This window comes from Uranotaenia lowii, chromosome 3, assembly GCF_029784155.1.
Source record: "Uranotaenia lowii strain MFRU-FL chromosome 3, ASM2978415v1, whole genome shotgun sequence".
Taxonomy (NCBI): domain Eukaryota; kingdom Metazoa; phylum Arthropoda; class Insecta; order Diptera; family Culicidae; genus Uranotaenia; species Uranotaenia lowii.
In genome coordinates this window covers 186,634,269-186,657,422 of record NC_073693.1, presented here as the reverse complement: position 1 = coordinate 186,657,422, position 23,154 = coordinate 186,634,269, and the positions used below count along the sequence as shown (strand labels likewise).

The 23,154-nt window shown below is 37.0% G+C and overlaps 2 protein-coding genes and 1 long non-coding RNA gene across 8 annotated transcripts; all 3 read left to right on the top strand.

Annotated features, from left to right (window-relative positions):
• Window positions 1–479: 479 nt before the first annotated feature.
• Window positions 480–14,774, top strand: LOC129756393 (protein PALS1). 6 transcript variants are annotated; one of them, XM_055753255.1, is made up of 9 exons: window positions 716–778; window positions 10,818–11,046; window positions 11,150–11,333; window positions 11,400–11,614; window positions 11,673–11,951; window positions 12,026–12,911; window positions 13,012–13,143; window positions 13,224–13,405; window positions 13,477–14,774. In XM_055753255.1, the coding sequence occupies exons 2-9, from the start codon at window positions 10,948–10,950 to the stop codon at window positions 13,654–13,656; spliced, it is 2,157 nt and encodes a 718-aa protein (XP_055609230.1). In that variant the 5' UTR covers window positions 716–778; window positions 10,818–10,947; the 3' UTR covers window positions 13,657–14,774. The 6 variants fall into 6 exon arrangements, with proteins under 6 accessions (XP_055609232.1, XP_055609230.1, XP_055609229.1 ...); XM_055753254.1 differs by lacking the exon at window positions 716–778 and adding an exon at window positions 869–1,044; XM_055753253.1 differs by lacking the exon at window positions 716–778 and adding an exon at window positions 869–1,290.
• A 2,622-nt stretch (window positions 14,775–17,396) lies between these two features.
• LOC129752932 (uncharacterized) lies at window positions 17,397–20,053 on the top strand. The gene is made up of 3 exons (XM_055748722.1): window positions 17,397–17,649; window positions 17,727–18,901; window positions 19,855–20,053. The coding sequence occupies exons 2-3, from the start codon at window positions 17,838–17,840 to the stop codon at window positions 20,051–20,053; spliced, it is 1,263 nt and encodes a 420-aa protein (XP_055604697.1). The 5' UTR covers window positions 17,397–17,649; window positions 17,727–17,837.
• A 405-nt stretch (window positions 20,054–20,458) lies between these two features.
• LOC129756397 (uncharacterized) lies at window positions 20,459–22,611 on the top strand. Its single transcript, XR_008739457.1, has 3 exons — window positions 20,459–20,583; window positions 20,650–20,904; window positions 20,975–22,611. It is a non-coding gene; the product is annotated as an uncharacterized LOC129756397 (long non-coding RNA).
• The last annotated feature ends 543 nt before the right edge of the window (window positions 22,612–23,154 follow it).

The following is a 23,154-nucleotide window of genomic DNA, read 5'->3' as shown; positions in this document are numbered from 1 at the left end:
CTACAAAACGTATATGGTTGGTTTTCAAAATCCAAAATTTAAATTTTTCGCATACATCCATCCGAATAAATCGAATTATTCATCGTATACTTCAAAGATTTTTTAAAAATGCTGCTGTATTTGACTAAGAAAAATTTGAGAATATTTGATTTATTTTTTTCAGCTTAGGTTTAAATTCCTAAAATTTTATTTCCGATACTTAAGCTTTGCGATTTTGCTCTGCTTCTTGCAACTGGCAACTCTAAAGGTTTACGATTCCGTTCTTCAATGTCTGTTTTGAGGCAGTTTTATAGCCTACACCAACAGTGCCTTCCAAATACTTACCTCTCTCGATTCAAACCCAAACCCAAAACAGACGGAAACCCAAGCAACAGCAACAGCACCCATACCTGGCTGCATACAGTCAAGCGGGTGAGCGAAAATATGATCAGGTGTTAGTTGGGCGCGTGGAGTGCTTTCGCGTATACGCGTATGCTGTGTCGCTTCTCCGGCTGATGTCGTTTGGAAAGGTGGTAGGTACTTTGGTGTCGTGTCGTATCCACAACAATCTTACCGTCGTCGTCGTCGTCGTCGTTGTCATCGTTGCCGTGCTTCCGCGCGATACTTCCTCCATGCGGGTGCCTCGGGGGAGGATTTGATTCGGTATTTCGTCTCCGGTATTTCTGGTAGCTGAGAATTTAACTATTTGCATTTTTATTTAGTGTCTATATCTATAGATTTCCTGGTGTTGCTTTTTTTACTACGATCCCACTATCGTCTACACGCATCTCTAGCGCAAGTAGGTACAAGTGTATAGTTTTGTGTTTGACTTGACTCAATGTGGATAACGAGCGCCTATTGCCAGGGCCAGGGCACTCCAAATCAGTCGAACAAACACGACTTCTATGTCTGTTTTAGGGGGGAGCTCCCTCTCTGATGGTCAGCCAGCAGAAGCAGCAAAAAACATCAGCAGCAGCAAGTCCAGTTTTCGTCGTCCGCGCGATTGTCGTTTGGCCACCTTTCATCCGAACAGCTCAAGTCGGGTTTCTGATGTTGGATATCTCTGTAGGTTTGGCAAGTGAAAGAGAAGAAAGTTTAGCCAAAAGCGTCGATTCGTCTAATTCGAACGGTGGTGTTTTCCAAAAGTGCAGTGATCGTAATTAAACTACCTCGCTTGTACTTACTTTGGACATCGAGCGTCCAGTGTTGTCAGTGCAATATGCGTAATTCAATTAGCGAATTATAAAGGTCGAGAATGGAAATCAATTGAACCGCCTACGTCAGCTGGAATATGCAACCTGTTTCACATGCGTACGAACTACCTAAACTAGCAAGGCCACACTCAAAAGTACAAATGTGCACCAACTATGTAATTGAATTAATGATGAGAAACAGACTCTAGATTACTGATGCCTTGTGGTGGTATTAACGAGGCTTCAATTCAATCTTTACACAATCTTTGGGGCAAAATTTTCCAGAAAAAAAATGAAACAAATAAGCAGTTTCGTGATCTGTCCGACCTCTTCGATAGCGCATGATAATTTAATTATGTGGTCATTTATATTATGCACTCGAGAGAAGGAAAAAAAAACAATTTAAGTTTTCGGAGTTTTTTGGTGTTGACTGTCGATTCGTGTCAAGCATATTAAAGCTAACAAAAAACCCACTCAACAACGGAATTAAGCAAGGGGAAGAACTGGACGGTAATCATACCTGGTGAGCAGGGTTGTCAGATGGTTTTTTAAAAAATCTGTATCGGCCTCATGAAAAAATCTGTATTTATCTGTATTTGAACTTTAACGACCAAAAACTTATATTATTGTTTTCTATGTAACTTTATCGCCTAATATGCTATTTGGAAATCAGTTTTGATGGTTTTAACGTATTCATTATTCACAAATTGACAATTTATTTCATTATTTGAACTTTATCTAGAGCAGGGGCGAGAAACCTTTTGAACCAACGGGCCAGTTTGATTTCAAAATATTCTCGGCGGCCTCCCCTAATATGAAATAAAACTCGTAAATCATTTATCGAACTCTATAGATAATAACAAAAAGATTTGCTAGATAATAAAAAAATAATAATTACAAATTTTAAGCGATTTTTTTTATTTCAAATCATTTATTTTAAATCTTTGAAAATATAGTTTTTCAATTAACTTTAACTTCTTCGCAAACATTCGTTCTTCCTAACATAGACATCATTTGCATCACATTTTTCCTTAAAAACGTACGATGCACAAACACGTTTAACGCCTTTCCATATAATAATCATTTTTATCTTAACTGGCGGTATCTACTCATTACTTTCTTTAAAAGTCTTCTGGAGCTATGTATCTATATCACAGCAATAACTAAAAAACTAGAGATATATTTTTTTTTTTATTTTTGTGGTTCAAACTCACTGATCTAAATTTCTGTTTTCTGTACGTATTTCCAAAAAAAATCCACAATTTAAATTGGCCCTACGAAGCCCTGATTTTTTTCCTGCAATTCGCGAAAAACATTTTTAATATAACGTGTCAACCAAATTTGCTGAAATCCTGGGAATAACAAAAATTTCACAGATTCCTAAGCAAATTTTAGGAGAGTCTACATTCTTTATTTTTTTTTAGCATTTTTTAATAGATTTTATTGATTAAACTTTAGTGCTACTGGGAAAAGATTTCGAAGGCCTGTTGAAGAAAATATCTTAACGTTTTGAAAATGAATTGTTATTTACCAAGTGAAAAGACTGAATTTGTCAACGTTTGGTATAACATCAGAGAACATTTCCACAGATTTTATGAATCAAATACAAAATTACAATACAGGGTTTTATCATGAATGTAAATTTTTTTTCCGGCACTTTTCATGCTGAGTTTTAATTCAATTACTAACGAAATTAGCATTTTTTTCCAATTTGATAAAATAATAATGTTTTCAAAAAAAATTTCTGCTGAGTTAATTTATCATACAACTTTATATTTGACAAAAATATGAAAATCATCATTATGTGCTCATAAATATTCTTCCGATTTTTTTTTTAATTTGCGTTTGCCGACTTTCATTTAGTTATCGATTTTAAATTTAAAAACGCTCAAGAAAAATTAGGACCCTTTGAAAAATACATTGAATGTTACATTTCTGGAAAAAAAAAGTCCCCAATATGAATGATTGAGGGATAAATGCAAACAGAAACACGTAAATTACATATTTAAACAAGTCATCGCGTATCAACTATTTCTGGTTTATTGGCTTGTATTTTTTGATATCTAACGAACTACCGCAGGCAAAAATTGCGAAAATAATTCAATTCGGAAAGGCTTTGCCGGCCGCACATTGGGGTCTCAAGGGCCGCGAAATAAAATTATTACTAAAGGCTTATTAACTCACGCCAGATGAAAACATGCAATTTTGTTGGCTGCAACCTAACAACCTTAGGACAAATTTTAAAAGTTTGTCACATTTGAACAGCATTTTGTTGAGCATCTTTTCATTTTAATACAGAAAACTTTTAAACTATGTTTTTAATTGTCTAAATCGGAAGGCAAAATGCTTAAGATTTAGCTCAATGATTTTGAGTTATAATTCTAAATAATTAACCATATTCATATTCAACCAATTCAGAATCTCATTTCTGTTTTCTAATTTTTCCCAACCTTATTTCTAAAATCTTTAAATTCAAAAATGTATATTTAAGTACGAAAATTGAATTCATGTTATGATTGAAAGTTACAGAAGGGAAAGTCATTTATGTTTCCTATGTTTTAATACTTAATTGATTTTGGAAGATTTTGGGTTCCTAAATTCAAATCAATCAATTTCAAAAAGAAATTTTAATATTTTTTTTTAAACCCAAAAATAAACCTACATGAATACGTACAACAGATTTTAAACCTTTCTGATGTCTTTCATTCAATCAATCTTGCTTAGATATTTTAGTTTCAGAAACAACGCATTAAAAAATTAAATAATATCTAAATAATAAATCTGGCATCATTCAAAAAAGTTTTTGAAAATTTGATATTTATGATTATAACTTATTTCCCAACATTGCCGAAGTCTTCAAAACCTTTTTACTGGTACGGTGCCTCAAGAAATATGAAAGATTTATTTTGTTCATTAAATTTAGTTCAAAATTTCCATTTTTTGTTGAATTGGAACAAAAATGACAAAACGGAAACTTTTATCACTTTTTTCCTCCAATGTCAAAATTACTCGCGGTCCTTGAGAAAATCGATTACTAAATTGAAACATTTTTTTTATATCTTTGTCATGTAGTTTTGCCAGCGCATAAATTTATTGAATGTATTTTTTAACCTATTTTTAGTATTTATATCTAAAATAAGAGCTTATATTACTCTTATATTGCTTGAAATTTTCTGCCATGTGTTATCGATAAAAATTGTAAATCTTATTTTTAAATCCTTAGCACATTTAGGACTAACTATGAAAAGTTTCGTCTAAGAAACATCACTCCTGATTTTTTCCTGTATTTATGAACTAAAACTGGTTTCAATAAGTGGGCTAGCTTAAAAAAAAATACTGCATATCGTATAAGAAATGAATTTGTTTTAAAATTCAAAGTGTTCTCCTACTTTATTCAGTCAAAGAGTTTTGAATTAAAAAACTGGCGATGCAAATCTAATTGAATCTGAAATAAGAATTTTCTATATGATTCTCAATCTTTCTCTTTTTATGTGATAATCTTAAATACCACCCTACTTTATAAATATCAAACTTAAGGAGAAGAGATTTTAAACTGATTTTATTATCAAAATTTGTGTACTCTGTTTGGGGGGCTATCATTCGTTTAAACAATAAAGTTATGCTGTTGAGAAAAAGAGACTATTAAAGCTCCTACTAACCTATAATAAATGATGGTTATAGTCTTCACAAAAGCTTACTTGTAGAAGTTAATGGTCTGGATAAATTATATGTGCTGCTGCAAGCATTTGCGGTATACTGCAGTTCGAAAGATAAAGGTTTTAAAAGATTTAGCTCAGTTCGCCCGTGGAAACCGTTTCATAAACAATTGAAAATTGATTTAGATTTTCTAAAAAAACTGTATAAATCTGTATTAGTGTTCAAAAATCTGTATAAAAATCTGTATCTGTATCTTATCTGTATTGGCGTTGAAAAATCTGTATAATACAGAAAAATCTGTATATATGACACCGCTGCTGGTGAGGCTATAGGAGAACCACCGAATGACTGACTGACGTCACCTCAATAATAATTCTGAAGTGTGTTTGTGAACTTGTGCTTGCCAGCCCACATTATTGTTGTGAAACGAAAAAAAAGTTTTTTGTTAAATTCTGTGATAAACGTAGAATCATTTGGCTATAGATATCGGTTAAAAAATCGCTTATATGTGCGACTTGATTTCTAGAGTCGATGACATTGATGATCCACTACCAATCGTTGAGATATTTGCATATCATTCATATGGACATGCTGCTTCATATTATCTATGAAGGTCCTTCAAACACTTTGATTTTTTTTTAAATTAATCACTCTCTTATTACAAACCTGATGAAGAAGGTACCGTAAACTGGGGGAACATTGATAACTTTTTTAATTCATTTTCGAATATTTTGGAAGGCGTTGCTTTTTTGTAACACTAAAAAGTTTTAAAATACTTACTGAGGTAAGGAGTATGAAACATGATCAATGATAGCAGAATGTTCAAACGACATTTAGTGGCTATAACTAGGCTATAAGTGGCTATAACAAAATGTTTGTTACAATACCAAATTTCATGTTTTGATCACTATGGTTTGAACGTATCTCAACATCTTCAAGGTTATTGGTTTGATGCCAATTAGAACTGAAGGCTTAAAACATAAATAAAAGTAAATTTTTGTTTGGACTCAATTGAACTTTCTTACGTTTTCTTTCAAAAACAAATATCCTCAATAGATGGACAATGTTGCTGTATACATTTAGGGACGAAAATTATAAATATTTCTCAATATTTAAAAAAGAAATGGATTTTACCTTTATTTAATCCCCTAGGCCCTACCACTGTTCCTATGTTATTTTTTTTTTATTCAAACTTAGCCATTTGATAGGGATTTTAGCCGTTTGTTCTATACAGGCTTTCTTATAGAAAATGTTATTTTTTTTAAATATCCAAAAATTATCATAGAATGACCATAAAAAAAACTCTAAAACTAAACCTATACAAAGGAAAAAAAGTTAAACTTTCATATAAAACAACCCATTTGCTTTTAAATGCTATCATTATATCAGGAGAGGTTTTTGTTTGTGAGTCTTCGAAACTACATTTTAAGTAATATAAAAAATTTCCAACTACAAAAGATTTTTTTAGCATGCCGGAGCTGATCTTTAGAATTTTTTACGAAGCATGTTTTCCGGATTTTCTCTCTTAGACTTTGAATAACGAAAAACTGAAGTGTTGTTGCTGAATATTGTTTAAAAAGTGTAAATTACATACGTGTTTCCAAAACTGTAAATTTTGTGAAAATCGGTTGAGAAACAAGAAAGATATAGCGATTTTAAGCACGGAGAGTCAAATTGACACTAAAGGTCTGATTAAGGAGTTTTTTGTCTGGATTTTCAGGGTTCGTCCATAAAAAATAATGATGCAAAATTAATGATTTCAAGAACTCATTGAGGGTCCCCGATTTTTTTTTTATTTGGATGCACCCGAATATAGTCACAAGCCACCAAACTTCCTATAGTGTCATATCTACACCCAAGAGCGGATTAGGGTAAATACGATAGTGTCAATTTGAAACTTTTAGCAATGCTTGTAGCTTAAAATAGCTAAATTTCTATGGTATGGTATGCTGAATTAAGGACTGAACAACCTTAAACGGTTGGCTGATTGAAAAACAATTTTTAACACCACTTTTATACATTTTTGAGTTTGAGCCAAACTCGTTTTTTGTTTTTACAATATTTTGCTTAGCTTAACACTTTTATTTTAAAGAGAAAGAAGATAGGAAAGGGAAATATGAAAATAAAAAGAATTATAGACGAAGATCGATAGCTTTTAGAAAAAGATAGATTTCGAGCATGTAGTCCAAATCTAGCACAGCTAGTACATCTCTCACTGGGACGTTAGGTGGTTTTCCTCGGGCCCGAAGGGAGTCTATGAAATTCGTTCTGGCGACAAGATGGACCTCACACGAAACTACAGGATTTGTTGAAGCATGTTTTTCGAATTTTATTCTTTGTCAATAACAAAAATAAATGATCATGGCTTATTATTCAAATATTGGCAGAAAATTCTTTTTGAGTCACTTTACAAAATTTCTTAAACTAATTTTTTTTTGTAAAAATCGGTAGCAGATAACTACCTACAGCTGTTTTAGTTAGGAATATCAAATTAACACTCCTAGAACTATGACAGGTTAAAAAACTTGGGACGGATGAGACTTAAAAGCAAATAAAATATATAATTGAGAAATGGTAGACTTCTTAGCTCATTTAACTGAAAATAGAACAAATCGTTATCTATATATCTCGCGTGAGCTTTCATTACGTCGTATGAAACAAAATGTAAACAAAGAGTTTTATTACGAAAACATTCAAAAACTGACATAAACTAGTGGCAATTTCTTTCCATTTAGAATATTTGTAGCCTGGACAACATATTCTATATGTGAAATACACGTTTTGAAGTTGTTTTGATAGCTTTTGCAGCAGTTTTTCTGTGAATTCTTAAGATGTTTCATATGACGTAATGAAAGCTCACGCGAGATATATAAAAAGCCATTTCTGTATGTTTGTTTGTTTGTCCTCTATAGACTCAGCCGTCTTAAGAGCTAGAGGTCTTAGATTTGGAATGGATGTTCATTAGGACCAGGAATGATGAAAAATATTTTCAGATTTTCGGAAGACCCCTTCTGAAGGGGGTCGTCCGTACAAGACAAATATTGTTTTTGCGATATTGACGTTACTTTTCGTCGGATTGGGATGAAAATTTGCACATAGGAGTTATTGGACAAAAAATTGATTCCTCTCATCCAAGTTACAAACAGGCAGTGTTCGGCATCGCTAATTGAAAAATTAGCGGCGCTAATTAAATCGCTAACTCATTCAAATTTAGCGATCGCTAATTAAAACCGCTTAATGAGCGGAAAAATGTATCGCTTCAAGCATAAAGCGCTAATCGCTAATCGCTAACTGTTGATAAACAATAACGTAAACAGGATGGCAATAGCATGGATTATGGTTGCATCTCAATTCGTTTGCTCAAATACTTTACAAACATAGTGCAGATTGTTTTTTGTGCCCAGTCTGTTGAAAAATCTTAAACCAGGTTTCACTTTTTTTTCAAACTTTCAAAATAGTAATGCCAAATTCTCATGATAGAAGCATTGCCAAACGTGTATCTAAAAAACTAAATGAAATAAATATGCAAATTCATTCTATGGTGATACTATCTTATTTTTATTTTACCAGATTTGAAATACTTGTAAAAATACTGCTTTGTGAAATGTAAATATCTCATCCACTTAAAAAAAGTTGTAAAAAGCGGATTTTCCCAGCATTTATTATTCGAGACTTGAAGTGTGAGATAGTAATCTGAGATCTAAAAAAACTTAGAAATTTGGAAAAGCTTTTGAAAATCCATCGATTAACCTAAAAAGCACATTTCAACAAATCACCGCATGTGGACGACCATGCTAAAGTCATGTAAAATATTGATCAAGTAGGCCGTTTACTGTACTTTTGAAAGCAAAAAACAGTATCTAAAAATTGACCTTCTAGCTTTGAATTATATAAATGATGTTTAAAATAGTTTAATACTGTTTAACAATATTTATTGAATTGTTTGTCTGAGAATGTTGAGAAAAGAAGTACTTAAAGAGAAAAAAAGTTAATCTGTATGAGGCACTTCTGCCCAGAGACCATTCGAAGTGACCGTTTTCACTTGGAGCGCATTTTGGTGTAAGAATGATGCCCGATGTCTCCTTTACTTGTCAAATAACAAAAAGTCTACTTCTATCAGTAATAATTTGTGAATTTGAAACAAGTAAATGGAAGTTAGCGTTCTTCATTTAGCGGAACCAAAAATAGCGGAACTTTTTAATTCGCTAGCTCAATCAAAATTTAGCGGCAAAATTAAACCGCTAACAAAAAGTTATCGGACTAACTAGCGATTAGCGAATTAGCGTTTTTGTGCCGAACACTGCAAACAGGGGTCGTCCATATTAACTATTCACTGTTAATGCGATATTGCCGTTATTATACATCGGATTCAGATGAAAATTGGAACACGAAAGTTTTGAGGGACGAGTAATGGATTTCAGGTATTAAATTCAGTGTAAGGGACCAGCAAAAGGGGTCGTCCATATTAACCTTTCAATATTTTTGCAATATCGTCGTTAATTTACATCGGATTGGGATGAAAATTTGCACACGGTAGTTTTTAAAATCGGGCAATCGATTTCAGATGTTAAATGTTTTGCCAGGGGTCGTCCATATTAATTGGGTTATCACGTTTTTAGCAATATTGACATTATTATGCAATGGGTTGCTCGGAAAATTTTCACCCGGGAGTTTTAAGGGAAGGGCAATCAATTTCAGATATCAAAGATTGTATAAGAGGTCACAGAAAGAGGTTTACCTTTTTGGCAATAATTGCGTTATTATGCAACGATCGAGTCGAAATTTTTACACGGGGTTTTTTTTGGCACGGGCAATAATTCCTGATTTCAAATTTAGTAGCAGACGACATAAAAAGTCATCGTCCAATATTTTTGCAATTATTACTTAAAAATGAATTCGAAAGTGCATCTCGCAAATGCTTGGCAATTGACTTTCATACAAACTGTTCATAACATACTCCAAGTTAAAAGCGAAACGGAGTTCGTATGGGATCAGCTAGTTTTGAATAAATCCGAGTAAAGAAATATGTGGGTACCTACATCAGAAAACGAATATCATAGCTGTTTATGTTTGATTTTGTGGAGATTGGCCCAACTCAATTTTTTGTAAGAAACCTAGCAAAATTTTTAATTTAAACTTTTTCCAAAAAAAACGATCAACATCAAATCTGGGCAAAATCGAGGCATTCAAAAGAATCAAGGTTGAAAGTGATACAAAAAACATTTGAAATTATTATTTTTAATTTCGAAGCACGCAAGCAGCGTTCAATTCGTATGTCAGATTTCATAAATGGTTATGATTTTTATTTTCTTGCAATTGATTTAGAAATTTCGGTGTTGGACTCAATAATTGTGATAACGCAATTTAAGTTTTTATGTTTAATTTTCTGAATCATGCTAAATGTTTAAAATGCAATGCTAACGTGATCATTCTAATACAATCAGACCATAATAAATCTTAAACAGAAAGTACTTCATACGTAAAAGAGAAATATCGCTTGAACAATTAATGGCGAAGCATTTCGGGTTCAATTACTAAAGGTGGATGTGAGTAGTTAATGAAGCTAAGCCAATTTTCTGAATCATGCTAAAATTCCGGCAAGCTCCCAAAACTTTCTAGAACATCCGAGCCGGACCGGACTTTTAGAAACTTTTACATTGACTATCTGGACAATTTCGGTTAAATCCGAGCAATGTGGAATGCTTACAGTATATAAAAGAAAACTTTATTCACACAACCATTGCTATTTGAGTTTTAGGACGACAACTTCTAACACCGAATGTGAACGGTTATTCGACCGTGACCTCGTAAATTCTCCCCCCTAGTCCCAACTAGTCAAGCACTGCCACTTGGTCACTTTTTGTTTCGGTGGGCTGAATTTTTGATCAACCAGCACACAGTACCTAGGTAGTTGTTCTAATTTACTGTTTCGAGTTAATTGTGCACACCCGCACACAAAAAGTGATTAGAAAACGATTTTTCTTCTAGTTTTATTAGCTCAAGCTAGCTACCGGTAGTTAATTTTGCGATTGTGTGTTTTTACGAGTATTTATAAAAGTTGAGCCGTTTTGATGCAACTGCAAATCGATCGACAACAAAGTTTAATATTCGAATCGAAATGGTTGTGGCAGACTACGGTGGCAATAATGGCAAGATTGTCAACGGTACCGGGGGTAACAGTCTCATGCACTCCAACTCATTCTACATGCAAAAACAGGCAAGTTAAGGACTCCTTGGGGATTGTGCTCGAAAAAATGTTAAATTTTTCATGAGTTATTGAAGGCTAACTCAATCTTATCCTTTTGCTTTTATCATCACAGGAACAACTTCGTCGGAGACGCGAGGAAGAGGAAAGGATAGCTGCTCAGAATGACTTCCTACGGAACAGTCTTCGGGGTTCTCAACGGCTACGAGCTTTGCAGGACAATCCGGTCGTTGAAAAACCCGCCACCGGTGTCGACAATGAGGCGTACGCTGATGACGAGGAGCCGGAGAAAATTATTGGTAACATTTGAAACTTCCACTGGTCTCTTCTATTAAGACCCTAACACTGGGCTTTATTTTATCCAGGATATAACGAATTAGTGTCGGCGTTGCAGCGATTACAAGGTCACCTCAACAAGCATGGTCTGGCCGCACTCGCTGGTAGAGTTACAGCGGCACAGAGCTTGCTGCTGGGTCCTGGAATTGCACGTGCTCTTGCAGCCAGAACTGCAGTCCTTGAACGACGGCGACCACGTATTCAGAATCCCATTTGCTCAAATGCTCAAGCGTTGGCCAAGGATGTAAGTCGCGAGTTCCATCGATTTATAACTCTCAATCCTTACAAATCTTTTATTTTAGTGTGTCGAATCGCTGGCTCAATCCAACTCAACTGCCGCGGTAGAACTATGTGATTTGCTATCGACCTACGAAATGGAAGGACTACTTTTGGCCCATGATCGGATCGCGTCTACCACCGATCGATCGCCAGCGTACGGCGTCAGTGCGAACTCCGCAGTGCCATTGTCATTGAACAACAACACGATGACCAGCACCACACCGGTCAAACCGTCATCAGTTATGCCATCTATTCCAAATAACACTAGCTTAGTCAATAACAATAACAATAATATAGCAAAGGTGAGTCCAATGGCGATATCCCTCAGCACCCTTAAAAATCCTATAATCTTTTATTATCTCATCCCTCTCCATAGCGTGAACCCATGAGCGTTCCTTTAGGAGTGCTGCGAGACGGCAGTCAAGATCACATAAGGATAATACAAATCGAAAAATCCTCAGAACCATTAGGAGCTACAATTCGTAACGAAGGGGAAGCGGTTGTTATAGGACGAGTAGTTCGTGGTGGGGCAGCAGAGAAATCCGGCTTATTGCACGAAGGAGACGAAATTCTAGAAGTGAACGGTATTGAGATGAGAGGCAAATCTATAAATGACGTGTGTGCCCTTCTCGGTGCAATGACTGGTACGCTCACGTTCCTCGTAGTTCCAGCTGTAAGGCCTCCAGTCGATCCAGGAATTCGAGGAACCCGAAACTGTGCGGTGCTGCATGTCCGAGCTCATTTTGATTATGATCCGGAGGATGATCGATACATCCCTTGCCGCGAGTTGGGAATCAGCTTTCAGAAGGGCGATGTATTGCATGTGATATCCCGCGATGATCCCAACTGGTGGCAGGCGTATCGTGAAGGAGAGGAAGATCAAACGTTGGCAGGGTTGATACCTAGTCAATCCTTCCAGCATTTGTGTGAATCGATGAAAATGGCCAATGCTGGTGATGTAGGTTTGCGAGCACGTCGCGATGCCAATGGGAAAGCGGGCGGATTCACTCTACTATGTGCACGGAAGGGGCAGAAAAAGAAGAAGAAGGCCAGTAGCGAACACGGATACCCTCTGTATGCAACCACCACAGCCGAAGATCCCGACCCGGAGGAGATTCTAACATACGAAGAAGTTGCCCTATACTATCCTCGTGCATCTCACAAACGACCTATCGTACTTATTGGACCGCCCAACATTGGAAGACATGAACTGCGACAAAGACTCATGGCTGATTCGGAGAGATTTGCAGCTGCAATACCTCGTAAGTTTTTTTTAAGACTTTCAAATAAAAAGTGTTTTTCACATTTCATTAAAATGCATGATTTTTCGAAAACATATACTCACGCCCTAGTTTTTTGCAGATACATCGCGACCCCAAAGGGAGGGTGAAATACCTGGTCAGGACTACCATTTCATATCAAGGCAACAGTTCGAATCGGATATCCTGGCTAGAAAATTCGTCGAACATGGCGAATATGAAAAAGCCTATTATGGTAAGTACTACATACCTATCAATCGAAATTATATCGTTGAAGTTATTTTTCGATCAACAAAATAATTATTATTTTTTCAGGGACCTCACTGGAAGCTATTCGGGCGGTTGTGGCAAGTGGTAAAATTTGTGTGCTAAACCTACACCCACAGAGCCTAAAACTGCTGAGGTCATCAGATTTGAAGCCTTACACAGTCCTGGTGGCGCCGCCAAGTCTGGAGAAGCTTCGTCAGAAGCGAATACGAAGCGGCGAACCATACAAGGTATTACTTAAAACAGATTTTAATCGTTAATGCCATGTGTGCTCATATCGATTTTTACTTAACAATTGCAGGAAGAGGAGCTGAAGGAAATTATTGCAACCGCAAGAGACATGGAAGCACGTTGGGGGCACCTGTTCGACATGATCATAATCAACAATGATACAGAACGGGCGTACCACCAACTGCTGGCCGAAATCAACTCACTCGAACGGGAACCACAATGGGTGCCAAGTAGCTGGCTACACAACTAAGATAAGTTAGGAAGTCAGTGATTCGTTCTCTACTTATGGATATTTCTTCATTTTGTTAATTGTATGATAGAAGAAAATACCTATTGTTTAAGTCTGATAAGTCTTAGTGAAGCGTATATGAAAGTAAATTATCGTAATTTATGTAAGTAGTTCGCAACACATTCCACGAACAGAGAAAGATCCATTCCTATGCATGTACAAATCGGAATGACGACGATCGCATACGATTACTATATAGCAAAAAAATCAAAACAAAACTGCAAAATAAAATCCAATTTATAAAAATACGTCTAAGCCACGTTGTTATTTTCGTTTTTAAAACAGAGTATATAGTTTATTTTATACAAACATAGATTATTTTGTGTAAAAAGTACTTAGCAGCATTGTTTTATATGTAAATTTTATTTATCTATACAAATATTTGTACGATAATGGAGAAAAAACTGAACACAATAAAAGCAATTTCTAAATGTTAAATAAAAAAATAGTCAAACTCAAAAACCCCTTACATAATTCAATAAAAGTAACGCATTACAATATTCAATCTTAAATAACAAGAAATGAAAAAACGACGAAACATTCCCTTGAACCAGTTCGCAACAAAAGTATATATGAAAACCAACAACAAACACAAAAAAGTATTCGTGTTCACAATTTACTCTAGAAGAACAAATAAAATACAACATACTATAGGCGATAACTAGCAGGTATAACAAATTGATGAACCTTTCAAGGAAAAACACCCCACACAGATTAGTAGAGCGTTACTGAGCAAAATACATAAAAAAAAATCTAACTTGAATTCATTTCTTTCAATACAAATCAAGCATGAGGAAAGAGGGCGATAAACACGATATTTTTGATACGTATCCGTTAGTGTGTGAAAACGAAATCCTTTGCCAAAGGTAGCTACTGATGAAATATTTGAGGAGTTTGAAGAAAAAAAAAAATAGTTGACAACATTCTCTCCGGTCCGATAAAAATCGCCTTCGAAAACTACACATAAATGAACAAGAAAATGAATATTATTACGCTCAATATTATGCATGTATAGTCGTAAAAACGAATAATAAACCACCAACAGAAATAAAGAATCGTAAAGATGAATAAGTATTATACTACAAGAACTGTTATTTCTCCGAACAAGAGATTCCGAAAGAAAATATTCCCTCGGAACCAAATAATCGCAGACGTAACGTGTACGTTAGACTGCCCCAAATTTGTAGGGGAAATTCAAAACCTGTGAAATGTTATGCGCTGCAGGCTGAAATTGATCCTCGTCCTAGTACAAAATCTCATGGCAAATTTGGACCAGATCGGATCACGGGAAGGGGTCGCTCAACGAGCCTGAAGTTTGTATGGGATTTCGAGACATTTTGTTCGGGAGAAACATGAAATCCGAAGACTGCATTTCAATTAGAGTTAAGATAAGAAAGTTATTATAGGCTTCAAAAATGGGCTAACTTTTTTAAGGATGGTATTCATCACTGTTAATAAATCGAGGCGGTCGAACATATTGACGCCTCATTAACAGTGCTGAATACCACCGTTAAAAAAGTTAGCCCATTTTTGAAGCTCAATAACTTTTTATCTTAACTCTTATCGAAATGCAGTCTTCGCATGAAATATTTTTCATAATTCAGGCTTTAAGAAAACCCGTTTTTGAAAGAAATCGGAAGACTGGTTTTTCATGTTTCTCCCGAACAAAATGTCTCGAAATCCCATACAAACTTCAGGCTCGTTGAGCGACCCCTTCCCGTGATCCGATCTGGCCCAAATTTGGCATGAGATCTTGTACTAGGCCAAGGATCAATTTCAGCCTGCAGCGCATAACTTTTTCAAAAGTCGGGTCATTTGGGGCACAGTGGTGAAGGTTTAGCAGATCCAAACCACGTTATTTTTGTATGCAGTCAGTATGAAACTCACCGTAGACCACTTTGGAGAAGCTTGATTGATAAAGGGTGTCCACGAAGAAATTGCCACACTATGAAATTGCTCTAACTTTTTACCGTTGGGTAGAATACAATGAAAATTTGGGTGGATTTAGTTCATAGTGCATTTTTTACATCCTGCAAGTTTTAAAGTCCTGTGATCAAAACTCGTTGACATGAAGTCGTAAGATCTTGCGCATTCATCAGGAGAACAAGGATCTCTCGCATCGTTCCATCAGGTTGGGAATCGCGAATTCCACGGTGTCGCGAGTGATTAAGCGGTTCGAGGAACAATTGACCACCGATCGAAAGCCCAGTAGTGAAGGAAAAAGTATTCCGTACAATACTAAAAAATAAAAATCACAACCGCGTAGTTAAGGCATTCAACCGAAACACGAACGCCTCCAAGCCAAGCAGCCGCACCTAAGCCCAACTTCCCAGAAGTCCAAAACTAAGGCTGGACTTCGAACGTTCAAGGTACAAAAGGCCCCTAATCGCGACAAAACCCGTGCCAACATGCTGGCTAAATTTGAATGCTGCATCATGGACGACGAAACATATGTGAAGGCCGACTTCAAACTGATCTCCGGTAACCTATTTTTCACGGCCAAATTAAGATAAGTTCAGCGTTCCGGAGCAGGTCTGCACTCAGAAGATGTCTTAATTTGCGAATAAATTCCTTTTTTGGCAAACCATCTGCACGTGCGGGAAGCGGATTGCATCTTTCGTGACCTAGGACACGATGAACGTAGGGAAGAATGCCACCTAGTGGTAAATTCCTGGCAAAAAAAAACACGATGAAAAAACACGATGAACGGACAGATGTACATGAAAGAGTGCCTCCAGATGTTACAATTTCTAACTGGGTCACAAAAAACCCAAAGTCTAAAACCACATAAAATTTATGCGTAAGCGCCGACCGGTCTATCACACATCATAGGATAGAATCAAGCGGGAAAAAAGAAAAGTGGTTGCCGTCGAAAAAACACGCCGCGTCATTTCGAAAGCCGAAAATCCGAGGCAGAATTCCGGTTCCCGGTAATCAAACCGAATTATTAAGAAGCTTCGGGTAAGTGAATGTCAGATGACATTTTAACGAAAATAAAAATTCCGTTCCGTTCAGAATCACAAGACGGATAACGGCTAGCTGCAAACTTTCGTTAACAAAATGCTAACCGTAACCATCTCCCGTTTCCACACAGGAATTCCGGAAAGTGCTAGGGGAACGGAACCCCTTTTGATTGCGAATCGACCCGGCGAAGATCCGACGAAGATCCGACGAAATCCAGCAAAAAGAGGCCTTCTGAAAAGAGGTAGGCAAATTAAATTTGTGGTTAGGAATAAAAAACTTATGGTGGTCTTTTTGCAGGGCTTTTTTGTGGTGTGGTATTTTCCACACACACGTGGAATCGTCGCCGCGTTGGATCTTCGCTTGCAGGAGACTACCGGTGTTGGATCGCTTCAAGGGTGCTCACTGCCGAAGAGAAGTCAATTCCGGCCAGCACTTGAGGGAGCTGTTCACCTCGAAGTGAACTGTGGTGACCCTCAGTGCGCAGCGATCAACACCACCGGAGCGGATTGCAAATTATTTCAGGCACTTTTGCCTACTGTACTTTATTCCCCGGCCACTAGCGCCGTAGGGGAAGTTACCCCGGAGAACAAAACCGGGTCAGCGGTTATTTGTATTCCGGCCACGAGCGCCGAAGGGAATTTGAGTGCCGTTGTTTAAGCGCCGATTAAGGTGCTGTTTTTTTATTTCGGCCACCAGCGCCAAGAGGGACGTTGCTCGTGATCCGACCCCGAGCAATGTCCATAAGTGGATGTCGGGTTTGTGAGTGCTGATTGAGTGGCCATTTGTTCATCCGGCCCCCAGCGCCAAAAGGACCTTGCTCGTGATCCGGCCCCGAGCAAAGGCCAGTGTTTGATGCCGGGAATTGCCGCCCAACAAGGCGTTTCAAGCTTGTGTTCCAGCCTCGAGCGCTGAAGGGATTCTTGCGTCGTTTTCTTGCCGAGAAGAGGAGCGTGATGTTCCGAGCGTGAACATATCACCAGAAACATCAAGGTAAGCTTAAGGTTTATGGTTTTTATTCATTAATGGTTTGATTCGCATCTGACGCACTCTTTTCATTTCGTGCACAGATTGCAGAGCAGCAAGATTGCTGCAATTTAAAAATTCCGGCAAGAGATCTGCCACATTGGCGCCCGAATAAAATAGAACTTTTGTAAAATACTACAAAAATAAAATTTAAAATGGACATAATTGATTTGAATGATGAGGAAATTGATTACGAGCTTCGGCTCAGAAACAAATTTGACCTTGGTTTTAGCAATCGCAGAACTAAACTTAGTGCGTTGCGATCATTAATCACGGAGGAGAAAAAAGCAAACACTTTTGCTAAGTCCTCAGATCACGTGATGAATATTGAAGATAATCTCAACATATGTTTAACAAACTTAGAAGCGATCAAATTAAATACACGTAAAGCTGTCATTGATAACGATTCGAATTCGAAAAAGCAATTGCTTTCGCGTCTTGAGCATTACCGTAATAGATTGGATTTAATTCCTAAGGATCAACCGCGTAGTGAGTTACTAGTGCAACTTACAAGTGAAGTGAAACAGTTACATACAATATTGACATCGAATGAAGATACTGGTGGTGTAGACAACACTCAGCTTGAGGCAGCAGCAAATTTGACGATTTCGGACAGTATGCCGAGAACATCCAGCCCTTTTAGAGGATTCGGTGAAGAGGATTTGAGGAACGATCGAAGCACCAGGGGTGCAACCGTACCATCGACAGATCCGGTCAATTTAAGTCGTCGGATGGAAACTATGCAGAGAACTGGAGCAATCCCCAAATCCAACACCAACGCAGATGCGAGACGTGACATCGATTCCAACAAAAGGAATCAAACGGAGCTGTTGGAAGAGATCTTGGAAAGACTGAGGCAGTTACCCATTGCGCAGCCACAACAAGTAATCCAGAATCATCAGACACTTCATCAAAACACTAATGCAGCTCTGCAGCAAGTAGAGATGCATCAGGCGCCGCCGTTACCAGATCGAGGCAATTCTCAGAGGCATCGAGGTTTACATCGGGAGAATCAGAACAATGAAATGTCGCAGGAGCTCCGAGATGAAGTATTGCTTTCGATACTCAGGGAACAGAATAGGCATCAAAGAGGACCAAGAGGAAAACCAATTCACGCCTGGCCTTTTAAGTACGACGGAAAGGGTAGTCCTTTGGATCTGATTGTTTTCATTAAGAAGGTAGAGAAATTTGCAATGACTGATGACATGAATGGTGACGAGTTGATGTCACAAATAAAATTTTTGCTACACAGTAAACGAAAATTACCGAGTTCGGTAATTTATTTTACAGAACCAGTTCTGCAATTCGAAAATTTTCGGTAATTGATCAATTTGACAGCTTATTTTTACCGAGTTCGGTGAATCAATTCTTGATTTAACGAAGTTCGTTAGTTTTCATGTAAACAAATCGCTTTGCCATAAATTTTCGGTAATAAAACACCGAAAACTGTAAATCAGTATCGCGGTCAACACAAACGTGAAATATCAAGCGTCTCTTTCTGGCAGCTTTGAGCGCAACTGTCTCTCTCTAATAATCGATATGTATTAGTGGCATCCCGCTTGCGCTCTAGGAAAAGCAAAGCAGGAAAAAACGTATGCGCGTGTGGATGTTTTCAATCAAATTTCTGTACCGCGTGTTGTTTTCATGAGTGGTTGAAATAATAGAGAAAATATCGCGTTTTCCAGCTGCTGTTGCACCGAGCGTTGTCCCAACAACAACAACCGTCTACTTTCGGGGTCGAGTAAGGAAAGTTTCGTTTTGTAAAACTATTCCTAGTGTGTCCGATTTTTGAGGTCTTTTACAGTTTCTTAAATGACTGCGGTAAGTTTTCATTTAACTTTTTTTTAGTTTTCCACGGGAGTAAACAAGCATCGAGATGCAGAGCTCATCGAGATAAACTGCAAAAAAAAAAGAATGATGAAAGAATTTGCTCTCTGATCCGCCGTTCAAACCAGTACAATTTATGACCCGGAAACGCCGGGTTCCAATTCGAACCTCTTTCTCTAATAATCTTATGCTCTGTCTAGGTTCTAACACTTCCAATGTGGCCCGTGGATTTCGAGACACTCTACCTATCAAAAGAATTCTGAGCTCTCCACTGGAGGATGTCGTTCGTTCGATCGACAAAAAAGCGTCTGCCTGAAGAATATTAACGACACCGGATTAAAACAGTCGTACCGTGGAACAGGAAACGTTGAACATAAAGCTGGCCCACACGCCAATGGAGTCAGGTGTCAGCCCACCTACAAGAGAACCGATTTCGACATTCGTGAACAAACGGAAGGCTAATACTCGGCATTGGAACATGGAATCATCCCGGGTGTTTCCTTTACTGCGAAGTCAGCTGCAAATAATCCGGTTTAAAACTTAAAACGATGCTGTTTGAAGACCTAGGATTAAGAATTTTTGGTGAGTTTTTTTTATTATTATTAATGGGTCGTATGATGGCCCATAAGATTGAGCTGCACACCAAAAATTTTATAAAATTAATCTAGACAGAAACGCTTGAAGACCTAAAGAGGTTTCAATCTAATTTGAAATTGATCTAATTCTACATCATTTTTAATTTAAACTTTACTGCATCATGATCTAATCCACGAAAGATGCAATTTTCAATCACATCAAACATAAAATTCACAGCATGTGTGATTGGATTCTAGCGTAACATCACATTTTCTCACAAGAGACCTAAATTTAAATTAGAGATGATGTAATTTTATGTACGAAATGACAATTTGGCAACCCTTCAAAGAAAAAGAATCAAAAACAAATGCAAGAGTAAACAACATATTTTGGTGCGAAATGCCGTTGAAAATTTCTGTTTTGAAGTGTTGTAGCAGGTAAATAAGGCGGTTCCCTTTTCCTCTTTTGGTTCAGCATTGCACGATAGTAATGCATAAGGTAAGGCAAACATAAATGTTCTGGTTCATGTAGCCCAAAATCGACACCAGATTTCCTTATCCGTAGCCGCTACAGCCAACTTAAATCCCATTTTGACAAAGTTTCTGGCCACATAGTAAAAAAAATGGATTGAAGAGGATACCAAGAAGATCATGATGGGTAAGTCGTTCTACCCCTTCCGGCTACCGATGGAATAGGAGCGAAACTAACGTTGGACGAAAACGATGATGGCGCTACCTCCAGCTAGTCCGGGTAGTTTGTCTTATTGTTAAAACAAATGGCCCGGGTTCCACAGCCCTTGGGCAGACGGCGGTTAATATGGTAAGTTTTATTACGACAATCTAATGAGAAACTACGTTGTAAAATTTATAACAATATTTTATCTTTGTAGGTTGGTTTTGGAAGAGTTATGTGCCACAAGTACAGCAATATGGCACCGATACTATGAGCTCCCATCAGTCGATCAATCCGCGTCCGATCAGTCGGACCAGACGATATAATTACCAGCGTTTCCAACCAGCAGCTTCACCCTGCTATTCATGGGCATAAACATGTTCTCGGGTAAACCCAGGTGAACATTCTGAGGACTTTTTGGTTCAATCGATGGTTCAAGATCCGGATTCTACCGGAAAATATGGTGACCAAGTCAGTGTCAGATTAACCAGCAGGGCAAACCGTTCTATGCGCTTAATGGCAACCGCTTTTGCACAAATCATTTGAACAAAATGGAAATGAGTGCTGTTTGCCTGAAACTATTCTGATAACGGCACCAATAGTGTCTGAAATTTTTGAACCAGCTTATTGGTCTTTATTGCAAACCACTGGATTAAAGCAATGGGAAATTGAATGTTCCGGAAGTACAGCTGTCGTTGTTGAAAGCTACTAAAATATTATGAAACCAGAACTAATTGAGTAAGCATCAATTAATAATCTAAATGATCACTTTAAATAAGATTCGATAATGATTGTTTTGTTTTTTTTAGTTCTTTTCGAAGGGTTCATCAAGAAAACCTTGTTGCGACGACAATTTAACACCCCATGTTATTTGATTCAATATAAAACTGCTGGACTGATTATGGTACTGTCTGGTGTGCTTTTTTGGAAGGATGATGACTTTGTCCAGACAAATCTTTTTTGAAGGAATATTCACTGACCTAAGAATCAGGTAAGAATTGAAAATCCAGAGCATCATTAACAATTCTGGTCTGATGAGCATTGCGAGAGAGATGTTTGTTGGTAATTAACTTAACATTCGTGAATTAGTTTAGTGGTTGAAGTGATTGATCGGACTAGGCAAATGTATAGAAGCCTTTGCAGTGCTCAATTTTATCAAAACACAAAATTAGTCAGAAGATACGCTAAAAATCAATTGACAAAGCACTATGAAAGTTTAAAAAAGCTTGCTTCGTTAGGAGAAGGAAAAAACACCAGAAAGTTTAAGCTTTTTGTATTTCTTTCTACCTAATAAGAGAAAATAAGAATAGAATACGATATCTTCTGGAGTTTGTTTCCTTCTAATCATACATTAACGATGGTTTTAAAATTTTAATGGTTGGTTGGATCAATACTTCCTCATCTCATCTTTTATAACTATATCCCGAGAACAGATTTTGTTATTTCATATGAGCACAATTTTTAATCGCCTTTGAGTAGACAATTGCTGCTTTACTATTCGACTATTTCGTCGCTTACTGGTAATGTTAGCGGCTCTACATAAACGTATGTATGTAAATACATCTTTGAGAAAAACAAATGTGTTAAATTTTCCAAAGTACAAATATAAAGGTTTCACTGGGCAGCTGTATAATCGATCTGTTTTTTTTTTCTAAATTAAGTTTACTTAATTCAAGTCAATGTGATTATAAAAATAATACAAACTAGCATATTTGCATATTTGATCCCAATCATATTTTTCTAAACAGCTTCTGTATTCGAACACACCATTCGGTCCCAACAGTGTTTGACTAGCGAGTGACTACTGTAATGATATAGGAAGTTTGAAAAATCTACGCTATAATGTATTAATAAATCTGTTTTATGTTAAACACTTGATTACACAAAAGCTTTGGTAGAATATGACAATAAACTAAAAATTTGCTCATGGAAATGTTTGTCTCCGAAATCTTATGTCATCCGAAATTTACCCTACGCAATATAATTTATGAAAAAATCTAATTTTAAGTCAAAAGCGATGCTTCATTGTTGTGCGTCCAATTTCACATAAATTTAAAGCATTTATGATTTAATATTTGGTCGAATATGTCATACAATTAATGTCTGAGAATTTATGGCTTCAAGCGTTTCTGTTTCACCTTGTGGGCTGTGGTCGTCATTTTCATCTTTCAATCCGGTTTTGGAATGGATGCCTGCATGACAATGTGCTTATTAAATAAACTGCGGTAGGCACCAGGATCCTGGAAAAGCTGGCCGGATTTCCCGAAATTAAAATCCTCATCCCTCCGGCGCTGTTCACCTTTGCAATCATGCTTTTCAAAAAGGTGCTCATGACCGGAAAGCGTCCAAATGAGGGAATGGGTTGGGATTCGTTGGGGCTTCGCATTCGATAAGCTG

What these genes read in the sequence shown, in the direction of transcription:
- LOC129756393 (XM_055753255.1), top strand. Translation starts at nt 10,948, where the DNA reads ATGGTTGTGGCAGACTACGGTGGCAATAATGGCAAGATTGTCAACGGT. An exon ending in CATTCTACATGCAAAAACAG is followed by an intron (nt 11,047 to 11,149) that starts GCAAGTTAAGGA and finishes TTATCATCACAG; the next exon opens with GAACAACTTCGTCGGAGACG. An exon ending in ATAACAATAATATAGCAAAG is followed by an intron (nt 11,952 to 12,025) that starts GTGAGTCCAATG and finishes CCCTCTCCATAG; the next exon opens with CGTGAACCCATGAGCGTTCC.
- LOC129752932 (XM_055748722.1), top strand. Translation starts at nt 17,838, where the DNA reads ATGGACATAATTGATTTGAATGATGAGGAAATTGATTACGAGCTTCGG. An exon ending in GATGACATGAATGGTGACGA is followed by an intron (nt 18,902 to 19,854) that starts GTTGATGTCACA and finishes GGATTAAAACAG; the next exon opens with TCGTACCGTGGAACAGGAAA.